The 26376-nt window shown below is 41.5% G+C and overlaps 1 protein-coding gene across 1 annotated transcript in view; it reads right to left on the reverse strand.

Annotated features, from left to right (window-relative positions):
- Positions 1-4741: 4741 nt before the first annotated feature.
- SBSPON (somatomedin B and thrombospondin type 1 domain containing) overlaps positions 4742-26376 on the reverse strand; it is a 146428-nt gene continuing 124793 nt past the window's right edge. The window contains exon 5 of the mRNA XM_053715125.1: positions 4742-5408. Within this exon, the coding sequence (XP_053571100.1) occupies positions 5291-5408 (118 nt within the window). The 3' untranslated portion in view covers positions 4742-5290. The remainder of the gene's footprint in view (positions 5409-26376) is intronic.

The raw sequence follows: 26376 nt of genomic DNA on the forward strand, positions 1-26376 counted from the left end.
CAAAGTTCTTTGATTCTCACAGCTTGATAAATATGTCTAATAGCAGTATTGAACCTTGTGGTTTTTTATTATTATTTTTTTTAAACATTTGAAAGCTTTTATTGATTTTGTTAACTAAATTCCTCTTTAAAACTATTCCACACATATTAATATTTATACAAACAGATACAAATATAATACTTCATTAATTGTATATTATTAAATTGTAAATTAAATATATATTTCTCTTGTAAAGGTGTATCCAGTCCACGGGTTCATCCATTACTTGTGGGATATTCTCCTTCCCAACAGGAAGTTGCAAGAGGACACCCACAGCAGAGCTGTCTATATAGCTCCTCCCCTAACTGCCACCACCAGTCATTCTCTTGCAACTCTCGACAAGAAAGGAAGTATCAAGAGATATGTGGTGACAGTGTAGTTTTTACCTTCAATCAAGAGTTTGTTATTTTTAAACGGTACCGGCGTACTGTTTTACTCTCAGGCAGAAATTGGAAGAAGAATCTGCCTGGAGGTTGATGATCTTAGCGGTTTGTAACTAAGGTCCATTGCTGTTCTCACACATAACTGAAGAGTATGGAAAGAAAACGTCAGTTCGGGGGACGGTTTGCAGATCACCTGCTTTGAGGTATGTTCAGTATATTTTTTTCTAGAGAGATGATAAGATCTAGAAAATGCTGACAGTGCCTGGTATATTTGAGGTAAGCCTGATACAGTGATTTAACAACGACTGGGATCATGCTTACAAGATAAGGGTAATATTCATGTTAACTCTCATATTACTTAGTGTAAAAACGTTTGCAGCTCTTCAGGCTTGGCCTCAGCTAGCTGCGGTCAGGTTCATCAGATTTCAGTAGGACAACATCACGACTGTAGCCTATATCAACCATCAGGGGGGTACAAGGAGCCCCCTGGCAATATTGGAGGTTTCAAAGATAATTCTATGGGCAGAGGTTCACTCTTGCCATCTCTCAGCTATCCATATCCCAGGAGTAGAGAACTGGGAGGCGGATTTCCTAAGTCGGCAGACTTTTCATCCGGGTGAGTGGGAGCTCCATCCGGAGGTATTTGCCCAGTTGATTCAACTATGGGGCAAACCAGAACTGGATCTCATGGCGTCTCGTCAGAACACCAAGCTTCCTCGTTACGGGTCCAGGTCCAGGGATCCCAAGGCAGCGCTGATAGATGCTCTAGCAGCACCCTGGTCCTTCAACCTGGCTTATGTGTTTCCACCGTTTCCTCTGCTCCCTCGTCTGATTGCCAAGATCAAGCAGGAGAGAGCTTCGGTGATTTTGATAGCTCCTGCGTGGCCACGCAGGACTTGGTATGCAGATCTGGTGGACATGTCATCCTTTCCACCATGGACTCTGCCTCTGAGGCAGGACCTTCTACTTCAAGGTCCTTTCAAACATCCAAATCTAATTTCTCTGCATCTGATTGCTTGGAGATTGAACGCTTGATTCTATCAAAGCGTGGTTTTTCCGAGTCCGTCATTGATACCTTAATTCAGGCTCGAAAGCCTGTCACCAGGAAAATCTATCATAAGATAAATATCTTCATTGGTGTGAATCCAAGGGTTACTCATGGAGTAAAGTCAGGATTCCTAGAATCTTATCCTTTCTCCAAGAGGGATTGGAGAAAGGATTGTTTGCTAGTTCCTTAAAGGGACAGATTTCTGCTCTGTCTATTCTTTTGCACAAACGTCTGGCTGAGGTTCCAGACGTTCAGGCGTTTTGTCAGGCTTTAGTTAGAATTAAGCCTGTGTTTAAACCTGTTGCTCCGCCATGGAGTTTAAATTTAGTTCTTAAAGTTCTTCAAGGGGTTCCGTTTGAACCTTTGCATTCCATAGATATTAAACTTTTATCTTGGAAAGTTCTGTTTCTAGTAGCTATCTCCTCGTCTCGAAGAGTTTCAGAGTTATCTGCTTTACAGTGTGATTCCCCTTATCTGATATTCCATGCAGATAAGGTAGTTTTGCGTACCAAACCTGGGTTTCTTCCTAAGGTAGTATCTAATAAGAACATCAATCAGGAGATTGTTGTTCCTTCATTATGTCCTAATTCTTCCTCAAAGAAGGAACGTCTTTTACACAATCTTGATGTGGTTCGTGCTTTAAAGTTTTATTTACAAGCTACGAAGGATTTTCGTCAAACATCTGCTTTGTTTGTTGTCTACTCTGGACAGAGGAGAGGCCAAAAGGCTTCGGCAACTTCTCTTTCTTTTTGGCTGAGAAGCATAATCCGCTTAGCTTATGAGACTGCTGGCCAGCAGCCTCCTGAAAGAATTACAGCTCATTCCACTAGAGCGGTGGCTTCCACATGGGCTATAAAAATGAGGCCTCTGTTGAACAGATTTGTAAGGCGTCGACTTGGTCTTCGCTTCACACTTTTTCTAAATTCTACAAATTCGATACTTTTGCTTCTTCGGAGGCTATTTTTGGGAGAAAGGTCTTAGAGGCAGTGGTGCCTTCCGTTTAAGTGCCTGCCTTGTCCCTCCCTTCATCCGTGTCCTAAAGCTTTGGTATTGGTATCCCACAAGTAATGGATGAACCCGTGGACTGGATACACCTTTACAAGAGAAAACAAAATTTATGCTTACCTGATGAATTTATTTCTCTTGTAGTGTATCCAGTCCACGGCCCGCCCTGTCATTTTAAGGCAGGTGTTTTTTATTTTTAAACTACAGTCACCACTGCACCCTATAGTTTCTCCTTTTTTCTTGCTAGTCTTCGGTCGAATGACTGGGGGTGGCAGTTAGGGGAGGAGCTATATAGACAGCTCTGCTGTGGGTGTCCTCTTGCAACTTCCTGTTGGGAAGGAGAATATCCCACAAGTAATGGATGAACCCGTGGACTGGATACACCACAAGAGAAATAAATTTATCAGGTAAGCATAAATTTTGTTTTTCTTAAAGGGGCAGTCTGTAGTACTTGTTTCCCCCCCTTTAAATTGTTCATAATTATGCATTTTCCATTGTTCTGTCCAGATTATCTAAAGATATCCATTCTGGTGAGATTATCTGAGAAGTCTCATCAGTACAGCAAGGTCCCTCAAACAATGTTATAATGGCAAATTTTAGCTTGAAATATGTTTATCTAGTTATGCAGTGTTTGTTAATGAGAGACACATACATAACAATATAATGCTAATTATTTCTCTCCATGCTGGCATGTTATTGATCATCAGGCCTTAAGCATTGGTCATCTGGGTATACACAGTGCTTCATGTAATGAACACTAAACAATAATATTGCACCAATTACATAATTTGTCAAATAGGTGATAATTGTAGATGTCTTGGGCACATAAAAAATACAAGAACGAAATAAAAAAGTGCACTTGACAGTAAGTGGCATATTTATCAAGCTCCGTACGGAGCTTGATGCTCCGTGTTTCTGGCGAGCCTTCAGGCCCCCTGGAAACACAGGTTATGAAGCAGCGGTCTAAAGGCTGCTGCTCCATAACCTGTCCGCCTGCTCTGATGCGGTGGACAGAAATCAACCCGATGCAATACGATCGGGTTGATTGACACCCCCTGCTAGCGGCCGATTGCCCGCAAATCTGCAGGGGGGCGGTATTGCATCAGCAGTTCACAAGAACTGCTGGTGCAATGAAAAATGCCGAGAGCGTATGCTGTCAGCATTTATCGATGTGCAGCAGACATGATCCGCAATATTGGATCATGTCCGCTCGCTCAATGATAATTCGGCCCCTTAATCTCTGGTTATTTAGGTTTTTACTGCACTACTGTGTGTTTAAGCACACCATGGAAGTATCACTCGGAACCCTCAGAGAAGTGCTTGTCCAGAGCGGAAACCGCCTCTGACTCACGACTCAGCTGTGTAACTGACACTGCTTGTTAAATAAATGAATTAGAGTATGTGTTTGTTTTTTTTTTTTACTATTATGGTCCTGAAAACATGTACAACTCTTGCTCTGTATTGTAAATGTTAAACTTAAAGGTATAGGAAAGTCAAATTTAAACCTGCATGATTCAGATAGAGCATGTTATTTTAAGATGCTTATTCTCTTGGTATCCATTGTTGAAAAAAAAATATGCACATAACCTACAGAATAGGGCCTGCACACATTTGTCTATTGTGATTGGCTGACGAGAGCTGTTCAGCTAAATCTCAGTAGTGCATTGTTGCTCCTCCAGCAAAGGATATCAATGGAATGAAGTAGATATGGTAATATAAGTAAATTGGAAATTGTTTAAAATTGAATGTTCTATCTGAATCCTGAAAGAAAAAAAATGGGTTTTGTGTCCTGCTTGATGCAGCTTGTCAAAAAGACAACACTGTCACTGATCTGTGCATGTGCACCACATCTGTCACCGAGAGCAAGATAGATGGCAGTGCCCAGTAGAGACTTGCATATGGCAGTTTTGTTCACTGCCAAATGCAGAAGTAGGAAGCTGCTTGCAGCATTCTGTGCAAATCTAGATCTTAGTGTGTTTCACTTGCACAAAAAGATATTTGGCTCGGAAAGAGACGAATACTGCAAGCAGCCTTTTAATTCTACATGTGGCAGTGAACTAAACTGCCATATGCACATCTCAAGTGCCTAGTGAGAAGATTCAGAGGTTCACCAACCAGCGCTTGTAAGGGGTTAGAATAAGAGAACGGCTATAAAGAAGGCGCAGGAGGAAAAACAATAATGTGGTGAGTAGTAACAATGCTAACATAGTTGTACCCAGCAGTATAATGTCCTTTAATTCAATTAAAGGGACATTTAACACCTCAAGATAATATAAATTGTTTATTTACATGTAGTAAAACAACTTTACAATATATGTGATTGAATTTTGAATATTGTGGGCTTTCCAACTCATGTTAAACATGGAAGTGAAGACACCGCTATATACTACACAGTCATTGGTTGCACACTCTAGTAAGCCATTTATTATCATTCCTAATTGGCCTCAGCAGAAAAGGTAACCTAAGGTAACCAGAAAAGGTAAGCAGCAGCCACTGCTTTACAGACATTAACTTTACCCTTATTTTTTTCAATATTCAAACAACTAATATAATTTTTAAAAACACATGTACAATTTATTCTCAAGCTAATCTTTCCTCTGAATACATCATTCAAGCAATTATTTATTTAGTGTTTAATGTCCCTTTATTGACAACGGCTGCCATTTTCTTACTACAGTGATCAAGCATATCTTTTAAGTACTGTTTCAGGTAATAAGTGCATTGGTTGGGAATGTACATTTAACTTTAAAAACAAAAATTCATTAAATTACCATACATTTTACATTATTGGTATATTTTGAGAACTTTAAAGGCATCATGTGAATATAAAGCTATGGACAGTTGGGCATGAACAGTTTTCAGACTCTCTCAGTTTCCTCCAGGTTCCTTGACACCGCGAGTTTCCAACAGCTTGCCAATGTAGAATTTTTTTTCTGAAATTTCAAAAGCAAATAATTAAATGTTAAATATTTTATTGAAATTAATGAGGAGGGGAGTCTGAGTAATATTATGGTACCTGTTAACATAATTATATTTTCCTAATCTTCTCCTGATGATATTATATTCAGGTACTAGTGGGGTATACTGTTTTTGCCTTATTGGAGTATGTTGAACACAATAAGGGGAGCAAATTTTACAGTTAACTGTCCCTTTAAGGGAGACATGTTTTCCATTATTATTTCTTAAGGCCAACCACATCTTTAAATCTACTTCACTTTGATTTGAATCTTAAGCCTTTCAAAGAACTCCAACTTGAGCAAAATACCACAGAACTAATCATCTATGCTATACAAAAAACTAGTAAAGTGTTCAGAGAAGATTGTTTTTCAGTGCTATTTATATGCAGAACTTTCTGTCCAGGAGTTCAATAACATCAGTGATATCTGGCGTGTTCTCCTTGTTTTATGAATGCTTTAAGATGTGGGCTTACTTCCAGTAAAGTTCTTAAAGAATTTATGATCTAAAGTCAAAATATTTTCCCTAGGGGCATAACACGTTTCAAATTTACATATCTTGTTACATTTATTTTTAAGAATTAACTATACAGTCTTTATATAATCTACAACACTGTTTTTATTAAATTTGCTGATGGCTAAATGTTTGTATTTACACTTGGAAGTAGTTCAGTTACTTCCATTCCTCTAACAATATGCAACTGTAATAATCCAAATGTAACATACTTTTAATCACATTACTGTTTAATTTTTGGCACAGTTATTTGCAATGCTGTTTTCAATTTATTTTTGATGAGATAAAAATGCTATTTGTACAATATTTACTATATGTTCTTAAAAATTCTAGATGAGGGTGAAACGCGTGTCACAACTTTCTTTTTAGGGGTGTTCAGCTGAACCCCTAAATTAATATAATTTGGATATAACCTGTTAGGTTGTAGAGATACTGACCTCTAGTTATCAACGTGTCTACCTCAAATACGCTGGAATTCCGCAGCGTATTTGTGGCGAGGCAGATTCGCCTTAGTTATCAAGCCCTAGATACCGGCAAAAGTAGAATTTAGTGACGTAAGCTTCGATCCGCCGGACTCAGTCCAACACAGATCGATTCTTACGTCACTCCAGATGTTCCGCACACAAGTGCGGCACAATCTGACTACTTTTGCTAGTTATCAAAAAACTAGCAGGTACGCTCGGCACTTTTCCGGCCCAGCGTACCTGGTTTTCAAACCACCGCCCTGGAGGCGGCGGATCCCATAGGAATCAATGGGAGTCTGGCCATAGCGAAAGTTCATGTTCGCTGCTGCCTGACATCCCATTGATTCCTATGGGAAATGTCTGCACCTAACACCCTAACATGTACCCCAAGTTTAAACACCCCTAATCTGTCCCCCCCTACACCGCCGCAACTAAATAACGTTATTACCCCCTAAACCGCCGCTCCCGGAGCCCACCGCCACTATAATAAATATGTTAACCCCTAAACCGCCGCTCCCGGTCCCAGCCGCAACTATAATATATGTATTAACCCCTAAACCGCCGCTCCCGGACCCCGCCGCCACCTACATTATACCTATTAACCCCTATCCTGCCCCCCCTATACCGCCGCCCTCTATAATAAAGTTATTAACCCCTATCCTGCGGATCCCGGACCTCGCCGCAACTAAATAAATAGTTTAACCCCTAAACCGCCGCTCCCGGTCCCCGCCGCAACTATAATATATGTATTAACCCCTAAGGCAGATTCGCCTTAGTTATCAAGCCCTAGATACCGGCAAAAGTAGAATTTAGTGACGTAAGCTTCGATCCGCCGGACTCAGTCCAACACAGATCGATTCTTACGTCACTCCAGATGTTCCGCACACAAGTGCGGCACAATCTGACTACTTTTGCTAGTTATCAAAAAACTAGCAGGTACGCTCGGCACTTTTCCGGCCCAGCGTACCTGGTTTTCAAACCACCGCCCTGGAGGCGGCGGATCCCATAGGAATCAATGGGAGTCTGGCCATAGCGAAAGTTCATGTTCGCTGCTGCCTGACATCCCATTGATTCCTATGGGAAATGTCTGCACCTAACACCCTAACATGTACCCCAAGTTTAAACACCCCTAATCTGTCCCCCCCTACACCGCCGCAACTAAATAACGTTATTACCCCCTAAACCGCCGCTCCCGGAGCCCACCGCCACTATAATAAATATGTTAACCCCTAAACCGCCGCTCCCGGTCCCAGCCGCAACTATAATATATGTATTAACCCCTAAACCGCCGCTCCCGGACCCCGCCGCCACCTACATTATACCTATTAACCCCTATCCTGCCCCCCCTATACCGCCGCCCTCTATAATAAAGTTATTAACCCCTATCCTGCGGATCCCGGACCTCGCCGCAACTAAATAAATAGTTTAACCCCTAAACCGCCGCTCCCGGTCCCCGCCGCAACTATAATATATGTATTAACCCCTAAACCGCCGCTCCCGTACCCCGCCGCAACCTATATTAAACTTATTAACCCCTAATCTGCCCCCCCTACACCGTCGCCACCTATAATAAATTTATTAACCCCTATCCTGCCCCCCCCCCACACCGCCGCCACTGTAATAAAATTATTAACACCTAAACCTAAGTCTAACACTAACCCTAACACCCCCCTAACTTAAATATTAATTCAATAAATCTAAATAATATTTCTCTTATTAACTAAATTAATCCTATTTAAAACTAAATACCTGTAAAATAAACCCTAATATAGCTACAATATAAATAATAATTATATTGTAGCTATTTTAGGATTTATTTTTATTTTACAGGCAACTTTCAATTTATTTTAACTAGGTTCAATAGCTATTAAATAGTTATTAACTATTTAATAGCTACCTAGTTAAAATAAAGAGAAATTTACCTGTAAAATAAAAACTAACCTAAGTTACAATTACACCTAACACTGCACTATCATTAAATAAATGAATCCTATTTAAAACTAAATAATTACCTGTAAAATAAACCCTAAGATAGCTACAATGTAATTAATAATTACATTGTAGCTATTTTAGGATTTATATTTATTTTACAGGTAACTTTGTATTTATTTTAGCTAGTTAGAATAGTTATTAAATAGTTATTAACTATTTAATAACTACCTAGCTAAAAGAAATACAAAATTACCTGTAAAATAAATCCTAACCTAAGTTACAATTAAACCTAACACTACACTATCATTAAATTAATTAAATAAATTACCTACAAATAACTACAATTAAATACAATTACATAAACTAACTATAGTACAAAAAATAAAAAAATAAAAAAGCTAAGTTACAAAAAATAAAAAAAATAAGTTACAAACATTTCAAAAAGATGACATCGCCCAGATGGAAGACTTCTTCAGCGCGCCTTGGATGATGACTTCTGCCGCTCCGGATCTCCTCTTCGGTTCCATCGGTGGGTCGGCTGGCTGAAGACGACTCAAGGTAGGATGATCTTCAGGGGGGTAGTGTTAGGTTTATTTAAGGGGGGTTTGGGTTAGATTAGGGGTATGTGGGTGGTGGGTTTTAATGTTGGGGGGTTGTATTTTTCTTTTACAGGCAAAAGAGCAGAATTCTTTGGGGCATGCCCCGCAAAAGGCCCTTTTAAGGGCTGGTAAGGTAAAAGAGCTTTGAACTTTTTTAATTTAGAATAGGGTAGGGCATTTTTTTATTTTGGGGGGCTTTGTTATTTTATTAGGGGGCTTAGATTAGGTGTAAGTAGCTTAAAATTGTTGTAATATTTTTTAAATGTTTGTAACTTATTTTTTTTTATTTTTTGTACTTTAGTTAGTTTATGTAATTGTATTTAATTGTAGTTATTTGTAGTTAATTTATTTAATGATAGTGTAGTGTTAGGTTTAATTGTAACTTAGGTTAGGATTTATTTTACAGGTAATTTTGTATTTCTTTTAGCTAGGTAGTTATTAACTATTTAATAACTATTCTAACTAGCTAAAATAAATACAAAGTTACCTGTAAAATAAATATAAATCCTAAAATAGCTACAATGTAATTATTAATTATATTGTAGCTATCTTAGGGTTTATTTTACAGGTAAGTATTTCGTTTTAAATAGGATTAATTTATTAAAGTATAGTGTAGTGTTAGGTGTCATTGTAACTTAGGTTAGTTTTTATTTTACAGGTTAATTTCTCTTTATTTTAACTGGGTAGCTATTAAATAGTTAATAACTATTTAATAGCTATTGTACCTAGTTAAAATAAATTGAAAGTTGCCTGTAAAATAAAAATAAATCCTAAGATAGCTACAATGTAATTATTTATTATTTATATTGTAGCTATATTAGGGTTTATTTTAAAGGTAAGTATTTAGTTTTAAATAGGATTAACTTAGTTAATAAGAGAAATATTATTTAGATTTATTTAATTAATATTTAAGTTAGGGGGTGTTAGGGTTAGTTTAGGGGTTAATAATTTTATTACAGTGGCGGCGGTGTAGTGGGGGGCAGGATAGGGGTTAATAAATGTATTATAGGTGGCGACGGTGTAGGGGGACATATTAGGGGTTAATAAGTTTAATATAAATTGCGGCGGGGTCCGGGAGCGGCGGTTTAGGGGTTAAACTATTTAGTTGCGGCGAGGTCCAGGATCAGCAGGATATCGGTTAATAACTTTATTATAGGTGGCGATGGTATAGGGGGGCAGGATAGGGGTTACTAGGTATAATGTAGGTGGCGGGGGTGTCCGGGAGCGGCGGTTTAGAGGTTAATACATTTATTATAGTTGCGGCGGGGTTTAGGAGTGGCGGTTTAGGGGTTAATACATTTATTATAGTTGCGGCGGGGTTTAGGAGTGGCGGTTTAGGGGTTAATAACTTTATTGAGTTGCGGGGGGCGCCGGTATAGGGGGTAGAACAGTGTAGTTTAGTGTGGGTGTTTAGTGACAGGCTAGCAATAAAGCTGTCAAAAAGCCGAAGAGCAGGGAGATCGGATGAGTGATAACTCTCACAGTCAGCTGCTCATCGCCCCGTACTTGGTGCGCAGCTTTTTGACAGCTTTTTTGATAACTTAGGCGAAATTTTGCAGGTCCGCGGCGGTGATGGTAGGCGAGCTTAGGCGGGCGTATTGGACCGGCGAAGGCAGGTAAAGTAGACACGTTGATAACTAACCCCCACTGGCTCTCTCTGGGATATTACCAGGCCACAGCTTGATGTATTCAGAGTACTACGGATGGTATACAGACCTGAGAAAGCAGCAGCCGTATTTAGCAATTCATTTCCATACCTGGTTTTCCAATGGCAATGCGTTCAAGGTAGGATTACCATAACTTTGTTTTACAAGTCTCACGTATGAACGGCTGATATTATACATCTGGCAAGGTAGGCAGTTATGAATTTGGCCTTGAACCATTGGAGGTGTAATGAGTGTGTATACACATCATGGGAAAACAGCTATAAAGGGAGATGCTATCATTGATGGATAGACACCTTTGACTAAAGCCTTGATTGGATTTTGCTGTCAAAGTTATACATACACACACACACCCCCATACACATATGTAGACATACAGTTATACATACACACACACACACCCATACACATATGGAGACATACAGTTATACACACACACACACCCATACACATATTTAGACATACAGTTATACATACACACACACACACTCCCATACACATATTTAGACATACAGTTATACATACACACACCCCCATACACATATTTAGACATACAGTTATACATACACACACACACCCATACACATATTTAGACATATACCATATACCTTTGAACCCCTATATTTTCTGAATAATGTTTTATCAGATAGTGTATCTATGTTCAGGGCTGCCACTAGAAATTTTGGGCCCCTTACTTAACCATTGATCAGCCCCCCCCCCCCCCTCCTTTGACATGTGCAATTTCTGAACAAGTGACTAAAACATATATGAACTTTATTCTTAAGTGTAGCCAAACTTGGAAATGTTGTAAAGGTAGTAACACACAAACACAGAAACACACAGACACACTCATAGGGGTCTTTTTATTATAGTGCAGACTGACATGAGACGATGTAGCGTATCATGTCCGCAGCACATCGGTAAATGCCGACAGCATACGCTGTCTGCATTTATCATTGCACCATTCGATCGGGTTGATTTCTGTCCGCCGCCTCAGAGCAGGCGGGCAGGTTATGGAGCAGCGGTCTTTATACCGCTGCTTCATAACTTCTGTTTCCGGTGAGCCTGAAGGCTCGCCGGAAACACGGGGCTTCAAGCTCCATATGGAGCTTGATAAATTGACCCCATACACTGAAACACACACACACATATAAGGATTTACATATAGACACTCTAGCAAACATAAAAGACATAAACACAGACACCCACAGAAACATGCATGACAAATAGCAGAAATTAAGAGATCACTTTTTAAAGAATCATATTTGTAAATGTGCAAACAAAAATACTTTTGTAAATTAAAAATTGTACATTAATGATCTGTCAGAATGGGTAGATGAAGAAAGTACTTTTGGAAGGTTGACATATGTTTGAGGGTTCCCCCCATTTTCTCCAACCAAGAGCACCACTTCAAATCTGGTGTACAAATGTTCCCATCTGTCAGCTGTACTTTTGAAAATGTTGTAATCTATATGGTTAGGCTTGTTTGTATGTATTTCAAAATTAAGTCAGCTATAGTGTAAACTGAACAGTGTTAAGTTAACCTGTCTCATTTCAAACACTGAGCAATCTTAGTCTGAGACTATAACATTTTATGCAGATGTAAAAATCTTAGATAAAATGCCTCCTGGCATCTGGAATGTCCTTGCATAAAGGGGCAGTAAACTGGAATGTAATTAAAATATATATATATATAATAAAAAATCATATCTGCCGAAAAGCACCTACCATTTGTGTATTGAGGAGGAAACATTTTTGCATGGTTTTAAATATAGCATTTCTACAGCATTGTCAAATAATCATAAATAAACTGCTGCATATTGCTAAAAAAATGTGTTTTTATGGACCCCTGGCCCCACCATACAACTACCAAACTGAAGTTACAATCTGAAATTGCACAAAGAAATAAAAAACATTTACTAAGTAAGTTCTACCTCCTCTTCAAATGAAAGTGATCTGCCATCTGACTCAGGCACACACTGTACAAACTGAAGTGCCAAGTCTGTCTCACACTGTGCATAGTGGTTTAGTGCACACTCAGAAATCCTCTCAAATGTTAATGCTCTACTACTTGTAATGACATTTACCACGCTCAATAGCACTCTGCTGTAGCACCCTCTTTACATTTTAGTTGTGCTTGCCGCATGGGGCCCCCTGGCCCAGTGGGCCCCTGTCAGGAGTCACCCCTTTTACCCCCTGATGGCGGTCCTGTCTATGTTGTGCTTGGTGCAACTTTTATTTTAGGAAATGGGGAGGTGGAAATGAGGCGCTAGAAATAGCACTAGGGGTTAAAAGTTCTATGGATACAGTGATATCGTACTATTATATTAGTGTGTATTTAGAGAGTTAAAGGCTTATAGATGTTGAGATCACATCAGATTAGATAATTGGCGACAGGTGTAAAACATTTAAAGGTCTTGTAAATGTTGAAATCACTAAAGAACTAGTGACAAGATGTAAAACATAACAACAATTTATTACAAATGTAACCCTATTAATACAAAAGCACAAATATTAGTGCTATAAAATGGGCATGTAAAATATACAATAAAAATTATAAAATACCTAAGTGTTGCAACACTGATTCATAAATTCAAGTTATTTTGATGATTAGCACAAAAAACAGTAGGTTTTCTGAGTGGAGACTTTTCTAAAGTATACCAAGGGTTAAACCACAAAAACTTACAAAAATTATATGAGCAGTGATACAATGTATCAGATAAAAGTCAATCCTTGCAATGATGCCGTTAGGGATATATCATGCAGTTATTTTCAGATTATAATCCCATATGCAGCGATATTAGCTGTGTAGTGGAGTATTAATGGCAAATGTCGGATGGCAGCGGTATTCACGCTGAATCCAGACACTACCATATGTATTGTCTTGTAGTCAGTTATGCACATTATGGGTTATACATGTAAGGTTTTAGTTGATGTTGGAGAATTTTGGCACACGATTATTGTCACCTGTAATTCTTTGACTATATTTTTCCCCACTACTACCAAGGGTTAAACCACAAAAACTTACAAAAATTATATGAGCAGCGATACAATGTATCAGATAAAAGTCAATCCTTGCAATGATGCCGTTAGGGATATATCATGCAGTTATTTTCAGATTATAATCCCATATGCAGCGATATTAGCTGTGTAGTAGAGTATTAATGGCAAATGTCGGATGGCAGCGGTATTCACGCTGAATCCAGACGGGGACTCAATTCATAGGGCAATTGACCTCCCGGAACTCCCCCACCTGAGAGGCTGCCGGAAATACGGATTAAGTAGATGCGGCAAGCGTTGGGGAATAAGGTAGAACGCTGCAAATAAGGCTAGCTGGATTCATCTTCAAATAAGGGTAAGAACATTTACACTAATAACCCTTACCTAAATGGAATATTCAGTGAACTGAATTTAAAATTACAAACATTCCTGTTCATTTACAAACGTGAATACCGCTGCCATCTGATATTTGCCATTACTACACAGCTAATATCGCTGCATATGGGATTATAATCTGAAAATAACTGCATGATATATATCCCTAACGGCATCATTGCAAGGATTGACTTTTATCTGATACATTGTATCACCGCTCATATAATTTTTGTAAGTTTTTGTGGTTTAACCCTTGGTATACTTTAGAAAAGTTTCCACTCAGAAAACCTACTGTTTTTGTGCTAATCAAAATAACTTGAATTTATGAATCAGTGTTGCAACACTGAGGTATTTTATAATTTTTATTGTATATTTTACATGCCCATTTTATAGCACTAATATTTGTGCTTTTGTATTAATAGGGTTACATTTGTAATAAATTGTTGTTATGTTTTACATCTTGTCACTAGTTCTTTAGTGATTTCAATATTTACAAGACCTATATATGTTTTACACCTGTCGCCAATTATCTAATCTGAGCCTTTAACTCTCTAAATACACACTAATATAATAGTAAGATATCACTGTATCCATAGTACTTTTAACCCCTAGTGCTATTTCTAGCGCCTCATTTCCATCTCCCCATTTCCTTCAAATTATTCACTATCTAGGAAGAAGATAGTAGGAATTAGAGGCTTAGGGGCTATTAACTCTAGCACTTTTTTTATTTACCCCCCTTTTTTCAACTTTTATTTTAGCCCTTACCCTTTAATTGAGGTTTTCAGTCCCTCTAACCTGACACACGCTAAATTTGATTGTGCTTGACCCAACACATTTACTTTCTACTTGCAATACACACGCAAATTAACGTGGCCGCAATATTGTAATCTAGCCCAGAATGTATTAACCCTTAATGACCGTGACGTAGCATGTATGTTGCTGTTCATTAAGCATTTTCTTTCCTATAATAGCATGGGCCCAGCTGCAAGTGGTGAGACCGCACTATTATACACTCCCTCCTCACTTCTTGTCACCGGAAATAGCGTGAGATCACACTATTAATTGCAAAATCCCTATAGAAAGACCAGCGACGTACAGGTTCTGTAAGGGGTTAAATTTGTGCACAAATCTTTTTAATTTTTATTAAAAATATTTATGTGAGCGCTTTGGCTTTTATAGCACTACCATATGTATTGTCTTGTAGTCAGTTATGCACATTATGGGTTATACATGTAAGGTTTTAGTTGATATTGGAGAATTTTGGCACACGATTATTGTCACCTGTAATTCTTTGACTATATTTTTCCCCACTACTATACTCTCAAAATATTTTATTTATTGATCAATGATCACTGGTTGTCTTCTTAGGTTGTCACACATTCTAAGAAATTTATGAATCAAAAATAAGCTAGTTGAGGGTTCCCAGTGCTAAGGGCAGCAAAAATGCACCTCTGTTGTAAGCATTTTAATTTATACATATGTGCTGCTCAGTACAAATTAACCATTGAATCTCCTCGCTGCTAGGGCTCCGAGAATCACTAATGTTGGAAACCTTGTATCACAGGACCAATACAGGCCAAATAACTGCTAGCATTTCAGTTTTAAAATTACCCATTTTTCTCTTGTTAAGTGTATCCAGTCCACGGATCATCCATTACTTGTGGGATATTCTCCTTCCCAACAGGAAGTTGCAAGAGGATCACCCACAGCAGAGCTGCTATATAGCTCCTCCCCCAGCTGTCATACCCAGTCATTCTCTTGCAAGCCTCAACCAAGATGGAGGTCGTAAGAGGAGTGTGGTGTTTTATACTTAGTTTATTCTTCAATCAAAAGTTTGTTATTTTTAAATGGTGCCGGAGTGTACAGTTTATCTCAGGCAGTATTTAGAAGAAGAATCTGCCTGCGTTTTCTATGATCTTAGCAGAAGTAACTAAGATCCATGGCTGTTCTCACATATTCTGAGGAGTGAGGTAACTTCAGAGAGGGAATGGCGTGCAGGTTTTCCTGCAATAAGGTATGTGCAGTTAAAATATTTTTCTAGGGATGGAATTTGCTAGAAAATGCTGCTGATACCGAACTAATGTAAGTAAAGCCTTAAATGCAGTGAGAGCGACTGGTATCAGGCTTATTAATAGAGATACATACTCTTATAAAAATGTAATCTAAAACGTTTGCTGGCATGTTTAATTGTTTTTATATGTATTTGGTGATAAAACTTATTGGGGCCTAGTTTTTTTCCACATGGCTGGCTTGAATTTTGCCTAGAAACAGTTTCCTTAGGCGTTTTTGAGGGAGGTAAAAAGCCACAGTAGGGCTGTGGCAGTTGTTGTGACTGTTTGAAAAAACGTTTTTGTCATTTATTATTCCGTTTTGGGTATTAAGGGGTTAATCATCCATTTGCAAGTGGGTGCAATGCTCTGCTAACTTGTTACATACACTGTAAAAATTTTGTTAGTGTAACTGCCTTTTTTCACTGTTATTTCAAATTTTGACAAAATTTGTGTTTCTTAAAGGTGCAGTAACGTTTTTTATATTGCTTGTAAACTTGTTTAAAGTGTTTTCCAAGCTTGCTAGTCTCATTGCTAGTCTGTTTAAACATGTCTGACACAGAGGAAACTACTTGTTCATTATGTTTGAAAGCCATGGTGGAGCCCCATAGGAGAATGTGTACTAAATGTATTGATTTCACCTTAAACAGTAAAGATCAGTCTTTAAATGTAAAATAAATATCACCAGAAGATTCTGACGAGGGGGAAGTTATGCCGACTAACTCTCCCCACGTGTCAGACCCTTCGCCTCCCGCTCAGGGGATGCACGCTAATATGGCGCCAATTACATCAGGGACGCCCATAGCGATTACCTTGCAGGACATGGCTGCAATCATGAATAATACCCTGTCAGAGGTATTATCCAGGTTGCCTGAATAAAGAGGCAAGCGCGATTGCTCTGGGGTTAGGAGAAATACAGAGTGCGCAGATGCTGTAAGGGCCATGTCTGATACTGCGTCACAATATGCAGATCATGAGGACGGAGAGCTTCAGTCTGTGGGTGACATCTCTGATTCGGGGAAACCTGATTCAGAGATTTCTAATTTTAAATTTAAGCTTGAGAACCTCCGTGTGTTGTTTGGGGAGGTATTAGCTGCTCTGAAAGACTGTAACACAGTTGCAGTACCAGAGAAATTGTGTAGGCTGGATAAATACTATGCGGTGCCGGTGTGTACTGATGTTTTTCCTATACCTAAAAGGCTTACAGAAATTATTAGCAAGGAGTGGGATAGACCGGGTGTGCCTTTTTCCCCACCTCCTATATTTAGAAAAATGTTTCCAATAGACGCCAATACACGGGACTTATGGCAGACGGTCCCTAAGGTGGAGGGAGCAGTTTCTACTTTAGCAAAGCGTACTACTATCCCGGTTGAGGACAGTTGTGCTTTTTCAGATCCAATGGATAAAAAATTGGAGGGTTACCTTAAGAAAATGTTTATTCAACAAGGTTTTATTTTACAGCCCCTTGCATGCATTGCGCCTGTCACGGCCGCGGCGGCATTCTGGTTTGAGGCCCTGGAAGAGGCCATCCATACAGCTCCATTGACTGAAATTATTGACAAGCTTAGAACACTTAAGCTAGCTAACTCATTTGTTTCTGATGCCATTGTTCATTTGACTAAACTAACGGCTAAGAATTCCGGATTCGCCATCCAACCGCGTAGGGCGCTATGGCTTAAATCCTGGTCAGCTGACGTGACTTCAAAGTCTAAATTACTCAACATTCCTTTCAAGGGGCAGACCTTATTCGGGCCTGGTTTGAAGGAAATTATTGCTGACATTACTGGAGGTAAGGGTCACACCCTTCCTCAGGACAGGGCCAAAGCAAAGGCCAAACAGTCTAATTTTCATGCCTTTCGAAATTTCAAGGCAGGTGCAGCATCAACTTCCTCCGCTTCAAAACAAGAGGGAACTTTTGCTCAATCTAAGCAGGCCTGGAAACCTAACCAGTCCTGGAACAAAGGCAAGCAGGCCAGAAAGCCTGCTGCTGCCTCTAAGACAGCATGAAGGAATGGCCCCCTATCCGGCGACGGATCTAGTAGGGGGCAGACTTTCTCTCTTCGCCCAGGCGTGGGCAAGAGATGTTCAGGATCCCTGGGCGTTGGAGATCATATCTCAGGGATATCTTCTGGACTTCAAAGCTTCCCCTCCACAAGGGTGATTTCATCTTTCAAGGCTATCTGCAAATCAGATAAAGAAAGAGGCATTCCTACGCTGTGTGCAAGACCTCCTAGTTATGGGAGTGATCCATCCAGTTCCGCGGACGGAACAAGGACAGGGTTTTTATTCAAATCTGTTTGTGGTTCCCAAAAAAGAGGGAACCTTCAGACCAATTTTGGATCTAAAGATCTTAAACAAATTCCTCAGAGTTCCATCTTTCAAAATGGAAACTATTTGGACCATCCTACCCATGATCCAAGAAGGTGGTCAGTACATGACCACAGTGGACTTAAAGGATGCCTACCTTCACATACCGATTCACAAAGATCATCATCGGTTTCTAAGGTTTGCCTTTCTAGACAGGCATTACCAATTTGTAGCTCTTCCCTTCGGGTTGGCTACAGCCCCGAGAATCTTTACAAAGGTTCTGGGCTCACTTCTGGCAGTTCTAAGACCGCGAGGCATAGCGGTGGCTCCGTATCTAGACGACATCCTGATACAGGCATCAAGCTTTCAAGTTGCCAAGTCTCATACAGAGATAGTTCTGGCATTCCTGAGGTCGCACGGGTGGAAAGTGAACGAGGAAAAGAGCTCTCTATCCCCACTCACAAGAGTCTCCTTCTTAGGGACTCTTATAGATTCTGTAGAAATGAAAATTTACCTGACGGAGTCCAGGTTATCAAAACTTCTAAATGCTTGCCGTTTTCTTCACTCCATTCCGCGCCCTTAGGTAGCTCAGTGTATGGAGGTAATCGGCTTAATTGTAGCGGCAATGGACATAGTGCCATTTGCGCGCCTTCATCTCAGACCGCTGCAATTATGCATGCTGAGTCAGTGGAATGGGGATTACACAGATTTGTCCCCACTGCTAAATCTGGATCAATAGACCAGAGATTCTCTTCTCTGGTGGTTGTCTCGGGTACACCCTGTCCAAGGGAATGACCTTTCGCAGGCCAGATTGGACAATTGTAACAACAGATGCCAGCCTTCTAGGTTGGGGTGCAGTCTGGAACTCCCTGAAGGCACAGGGATCGTGGACTCAGGAGGAGAAACTCCTTCCAATAAATATTCTGGAGTTAAGAGCGATAGTCAATGCTCTTCTGGCTTGGCCTCAGTTAGCAACACTGAGGTTCATCAGAATTCAGTCGGACAACATCACGACTGTGGCTTACATCAACCATCAAGGGGGAACCAGGAGTTCCCTAGCGATGTTAGAAGTCTCAAAAATAATTTGCTGGGCAGAGTACCACTCTTGCCACCTGTCAGCAATCCATATCCCAGGCGTGGAGAACTGGAAGGCGGATTTTCTAAGTCGTCAGACTTTCCATCCGGGGTAGTGGGAACTCCATCCTGAGGTGTTTGCTCAATTGATTCATCGTTGGGGCAAACCAGAGTTGGATCTCATGGCATCTCGCCAGAACGCCAAGCTTCCTTGTTACGGATCCAGGTCCAGGGACCCAGAAACGACGCTGATAGATGCTCTTTCAGCGACTTGGTTCTTCAACCTGGCTTATGTGTTTCCACCGTTTCCTCTGCTCCCTCGACTGATTGCCAAAATCACACAGGAGAGAGCATCAGTGATTCTGATAGCGCCTGCGTGGCCACGCAGGACTTGGTATGCAGACCTAGTGGACATGTCATCCTTTCCACCATGGACTCTGCCTCTAAGACAGGACCTTCTGATACAAGGTCCTTTCAATCATCCAAATCTAATTTCTCTGAGACTGACTGCATGGAGATTGAACGCTTGATTCTATCAAAGCGTGGCTTCTCCGAGTCAGTCATTGATACTTTAATACAGGCACGAAAGCCTGTTACCAGGAAAATCTACCACAAGATATGGAGTAAATATCTTTATTGGTGTGAATCCAAGAATTACTCATGGAGTAAGGTTAGGATTCCTAGAATATTGTCCTTTCTCCAAGAGGGCTTGGACAAAGGATTATCAGCTAGTTCCTTAAAGGGACAGATTTCTGCTCTGTCTATTCCTTTGCACAAGTGTCTGGCAGAGGTTCCAGACGACCAGGCATTTTGCCAGGCTTTGGTTAGAATTAAGCCTGTGTTTAAACCTGTTGCTCCCCCGTGGAGCTTAAACTTGGTTCTTAAGGTTCTTCAAGGAGTTCCGTTTGAACCCCTTCATTCCACTGATATTAAACTTTTATCTTGGAAAGTTCTGTTTTTGATGGCTATTTCCTCGGCTCGGAGAGTCTCTGAGCTATCTGCCTTACAATGTGATTCTCCTTATCTGATTTTTCATGCAGATAAGGTAGTTCTGCGTACCAAACCTGGGTTTTTACCTAAGGTGGTTTCTAACAAGAATATCAATCAAGAGATTGTTGTTCCATCATTGTGTCCTAATCCTTCTTCAAAGAAGGAACGTCTTTTACATAATCTGGACGTAGTCCATGCCTTGAAGTTTTACTTACAAGCTACTAAGGATTTTCGTCAAACATCTTCCCTGTTTGTCGTTTACTCTGGACAGAGGAGAGGTCAAAAAGCTTCGGCAACCGGGGCGGAGCTAGCCACTGATCTGACCAGACGTGTGCAGACCTGCACTAGTTAGTGGACATCAATACACTGCAGACTGGCCCTTTTTACCCACCTCGCCAGCGGCTCATAACCATCTCAGAGGGGGACATCTACAGAGGGACAAGCGGTCCCGCTTCCTGCTGCGGAGAGTGCAGACTGGCACCAACTATATCCTGAGGAGTTTGTGGTTCCCTAACCGGCCTCTTTACCATCACCGGTACTAGCCTGGTCTCCGGCATCTAACCTCTCCACTGCTGCTACCACCCAAGAGCCTCCTGTCTGCTACCCACGAATCGCACGGCAATCCCTCACCTTGTGCTGCAGCTGCTTCCTCACTCTGGAGGGTCGGGGCTCCGCTCCGGAGTTGCTGCTGCCCCTTGCACCCGCAGCACCGGACTCCTATCGTAACTGACTGACTTCGCTCCGGAGGGACGGGGACCCGCTCCCGAGCGGTCAGCCGTTGCCCATTGCTGGATTTTCAGAGGCCTTCACTGTGCAACCCAGGAGGGGAAAAAGAGCGCGAACATCCGCCATCTTGAGGCCATCTGGCTTCTACGACGGACTGGAACCGACATCCAATTAGAAGGTGGACTTGTTAGCACTTTAGCTACCGGAGCCGGGTAAGATCCTGTCAGGCTAGCTGACACACAATACAGTCTATATAGACCCCGGTGCATAGGCAGCACATCTCTAATGCTTGAGCCCTATAAGGGCCGACATTCAGGTTCCCACAGAAAGAGTACCCTCCTGCCTGCTAGCCCTGTTGATTGACGGAGGGGGAACTGCCCAGGCCCGGAGACTAAGCTAGGGTTATTGTTTGTGATTGATCACCTGGGGACTGCAGCTAGTGAACACAGACCACAATAAGGAGCTGGTTACACGGACCAACCTAAATAGCTCTGAAGGCACACATAGGCAACGTCTCCCCTGCAGAAACAGCCCCAATATACCAAGATACACTATTGTTCTACCTGGGGTTCACAGTAAAGTCTGCAGCTGTTTCACTTCACAGGTCACTGATCTCTAAAATTAGAAGTGGGCAACCCACCCCTGACTCACCTATTTGTCTGGAGTCCAGGCTTCTGGGATCTCCTAACACCTAGAGGATCTAGATATTGGGTCTTGCATCCACATTCTACAACATAGTGACTGTGACATTCTCAACGGTATCTCACACAACCTCCTTATTATAGTGAGATCTTACATGGCCTTTATGTTAGGGACATTATCACACTAATCTTCCTTATATCCTTGTCAGCTGCATTGTCCTTAGGGCTCATAGCCTGAGGTGGAGTGTGTTTTTGTATTACTGCCTTAACTATATACCTTTTTTCCTTTAGGTGTCTCAGTACCTTGCTTCACAAAGTGTTAATGCAGCTCTCATTCATTTGGTATATTGCTAGTAAGATTAGAAAGTACTGCTCTAGCTTGGCAGGTTTGTGAGTTCCAGACTAGCTTATTCACCTACCCAAAGCTATCACAACTATCTGCACATCTGGGACCAGATAACCTGCATTAACAATAGAATCCCACTCCACATAATTAGCTCTAGAATCAGATCATCTTACAGTTGTTGTTTTGATAGCTTATAGCCCATTTCTGTGCCTTTCCAGCGACTTAGGCCATAAGCCTCTACTCAAGTATCCCTGTCAGTGCCCCTTACTGCTTAGGATCTATTAATTTCCCCCCGAGGCAATTTTTGTCACATTTGGGCACACTGCTCTTATAAAAAAAAAAAAAAAAAAAAAGGGGAGAGGGCTTTTCTTACTCTGATGCCTTCTTATCCCATCCCATAGATTTAGATAAGTTAGTTGTAATCTTAACCTGCCGCTTAGCCCTAACCCAATTTCTATAAAGAGACTGTAACAGGTTACTGGGCGTTAGACCCGCCACTACATCGGTTTGCCATCTGTCTAATTTTGATTGCATTTTTGGTTTGTCTCTCTGACCTAATTCCCACTGGTTGCCTTTCCCTCACCTCTCCGCTCCCACCCGGCTTGTCCGAGTGGGTCACTTCCACTTACCCTTTCCATTCCTTCGGGTCGTATCCTCCTTACCCCTGAGGTGAGGGACCAGGGATAAACCAAGGTATAAACGTAGTCATGTCTGAAATGTGAGGGTTCTTATTTCTATGGTAATCAGCCCCGCTCTGCATTCTTTAGAGTAATGTTTTAACTTATGTCTATGCTATGACTCATTAACCCCATTTTTCCTCAGCAGAATAACTATAACCCCTTGCAAACACATCTGAGTTATTAGGTCCAGAATGCCTGGTCACTATACAGTCACAACACTATGCCGCACTTGGGAAGAAAACCCCTTAAGTCTGCTTCAAAATCTAAAAAGACCGTCTATGACCACTTCACACAGCAGCCTAAGGGTTTAGACATGGAACCCCAAAGAGAGTTGAGTGATCCGGATTTGCAAGATGAAGAGTCCCAATCTAGTGTCCACTCTGCGTCTGCATCACACTTCATCACCGAGAAGTCCCTAAAGAAACTGCTGGCCTCACAGACCAAATTCATCACTCGGGAAATCCAGTGCAGCTCAGCAGAGCTTAAAAAAGAGATCTCGGAGATCGGGGAAAGGGTAGATGCCCTGGAAAGGAAACAAGATGACATGGTGGTGGATCAATCCAACCTATTGGCCTATTCGGAGAGCTTGGCTGACCAAATTTCTCAACTGGAACTGAAGGTGGCGGAGGTTGAGGACAGATATAGGCGTAATAACATCAGATTCCGGGGTATACCGGAATTGGTAGCGCCATCCGACCTTCAAGACTTTCTGAGAGAACTGTTCCACGCATTGATTGGGAGCCCAGAGGGCCTGACCGCCACTATGGAGCGAGCACATAGGGCACTGCGCTCTAGAAATGTGGCTCAAGATAAACCATGGGATGTAATAGTGTGCTTCCACAGCTTTCTGTATAAGGATAGGTTGATGCAGGCAGCCTTCAAGAAACCGACTCTGAGCAAGAGATTTCAAGACATTCAGCTCCTACCTGACCTTTCGGTTCACACCTTACAGAGCAGAGACGTCATTACCAATCTGTCACTATAACTCTGAGGAAGAACAACATTAAGTATAGATGGGGTTTCCCAACTCGCCTTATCATCACCAAAGACAATCAAAATTTCGTGGCCACAACTCTGAATCTAGGTCTAACACTTCTCACTAATTGGGGTCTTAGGCCGGAACCGCCCCCCCAAAGGGAACCTCCCTACCCTAAGCTGCGGGCCTCAGCCCCAGAATGGACTGTAACCGATCAGAAAGCCAAGAGGGCAAAATTACCCCAGCCCTCAACGGTCTCTTAACTGCTGGGACTTGCCCTATACAGACCTGTTGTAGGGCGAATATTACTTCTAGTTATAGCCACTTAGTGGTTATCTGTTTGTTTGATGTGTGGTTTTATGTTTGCAATACCTTTTGAATATGTTCTGGTTGAGTTTATTCTGCAGGTTATTATACCTTTATCATATAGCAACTTACTTAGCGTAAACTAAATGTCAGTTAATATTTCAGTAATTAATTTTAGCAGTGCGGGGCTGTTGTTTACGATGCCCCTAACTTTGTACACTTTAGATTAATCTTATCCCCTGCTCCGCCCCCACATAGAAGTCCACTCCAGGACTCCTTGAGGTGGACTATTTCCACCACACTTTTGAGCACTTCTCTTAGTGCTCTACTTCCCTCACCCACCCTATTCCCACGCCCCCAACCTTACTCCCCCTCTGTCCTCCCCTCGACACACAATATAACCCTAGTCCCCCACAAGGGACTCATTACAGCACCTCTCCTACTAGTTATGTCCACCATCAGGCTTATGACACATAATGTTAGAGGCCTCAACTCACCTCATAAACGCAACCTATTAATTAGGACACTGAAACACCACAACCCAGATGTAGTATTCCATCAGGAGACCCACTGGCTAGACAGGGAACCTCTAAGGCTAGTCTCCAAGTCCTATACGCATATTGAAACTGCCTCTTTCAACAAAAAAGCTAGGGGTGTAGCGATATTGTTACACAAGCGATTGGCCTTCTAAAGCATACAAGTCATCAGGGACCCTCAGGCCAGATTTATCATCCTTATATGTAAAATAAACCATGTCACCTACACCCTGGCATCCGTGTATCTCCCGAATTCCAAGCAACCGCGATACCTCAAACACATTCTCCATGCCCTCTCCCAAATTCAACAAGGGAGAGTCCTCATAGCGGGTGACTTTAACATGGTCTGGGACCATTTATTAGACAGAAGATCTAAATCTCTTGACTTAACACCTACCTCAGCAAAACAACTCTCACACAAATTCAGGCAAATTATGTCTGCCTCGGGTCTGTATGACATATGGAGAGCCCTTCACCCTAAGGACCAAGACTACACCCACTTCTCGCACCCCCATAAGCTTTACTCAAGACTTGACTATATCTTCTCTACAGCTGACTCCCTTGACTTAGTTCAGAGAGCCAAAATCTCCCTTTGTACCTGGTCTGATCATGACCTAGTTCAGGCTGACATAATTTCCTCTAACACTACTCACATTAGACCCAAATGGAGATTGCCCCACCAGATATTAGAGGATATACCCTTTAGGGAGGAACTACGCAAAGACATTGCCCATATTTTTCAAACTAATGACAACTTCACGGTCAGGGATGATACATTATGGGGCGCGGCTAAAGCTACATTTAGAGGCCTCCTTATCACTAAACAAGCGCATCTAAGGAAGCAGGCGGGTCTCACCCTTTCACAAGCCCACATTAAGTTGCGACAACTAGAGGCATGCAACAGAAGAGTAGTCACAGCAGAGACCATATCCCAAATTACCAAAATCAAAGATTACATTTCTAGGATTGAACTGCGCAGAACCCAAATTAACCTCACCAAGCTTAAGCAATTATTTTACTGCAAAGGCAACAAAGCTGATACCCTGTTAGCAAATAAAATTAGGAACAGACTAGGGACCTCCCGAATTCACTCCATACGAGCTTCAGGTTCTCTTCTCCAGATCCCGTCCCAGATAGGTAAGGCGTTTGCCGATTACTATGCCAAGCTTTATAACATAGCTACAGCCGAGCCTCTTAGATCCTCCACCCAGGAGGTCTTAGATACTTACCTTAAGGCAATGACTCTCCCTATGCTCGCCCCCGAACAGAGAGATGCTTTGAGCGCTCCCTTTTCTCTTCAGGAGGTCTTGAGAGTTATAAGAAATGCAAAGTCCTTTAAATCCCCGGGACCTGACGGGTACCCGGCACATTTCTTCAAGACTTATGCTAAAGAATTAGCCCCGTTGCTTCTAAAATTCTACAATCTAGCTAGAGAAGAGGGCCACTTTAAGAGCGAATTCCTAGAAGCTAACATTGTCACCATCCTCAAACCAGATAAGGACCCATCGCTCTGTGCGAGCTACAGGCCCATTTCTTTGATAAATACGGACATCAAGTTCTATTCAAAGATACTCGCCAATCGTCTTGCTAATTTACTCCCTTCCCTTATCGACTCGGACCAGGTGGGATTTGTCCCCCTTCGAGAGGGCCCAGACAATACGAGACGCCTCCTTAACATACTTACTTCTGCCTCACGTCTTAGAAGGCCGTTGGCGGTCATCTCGCTTGACGCCGAGAAGGCGTTTGACCGGGTTAGATGGCAATACCTA

This window comes from Bombina bombina, chromosome 5 (genome assembly GCF_027579735.1).
Source record: "Bombina bombina isolate aBomBom1 chromosome 5, aBomBom1.pri, whole genome shotgun sequence".
Classification (NCBI taxonomy): Eukaryota; Metazoa; Chordata; class Amphibia; order Anura; family Bombinatoridae; genus Bombina; species Bombina bombina.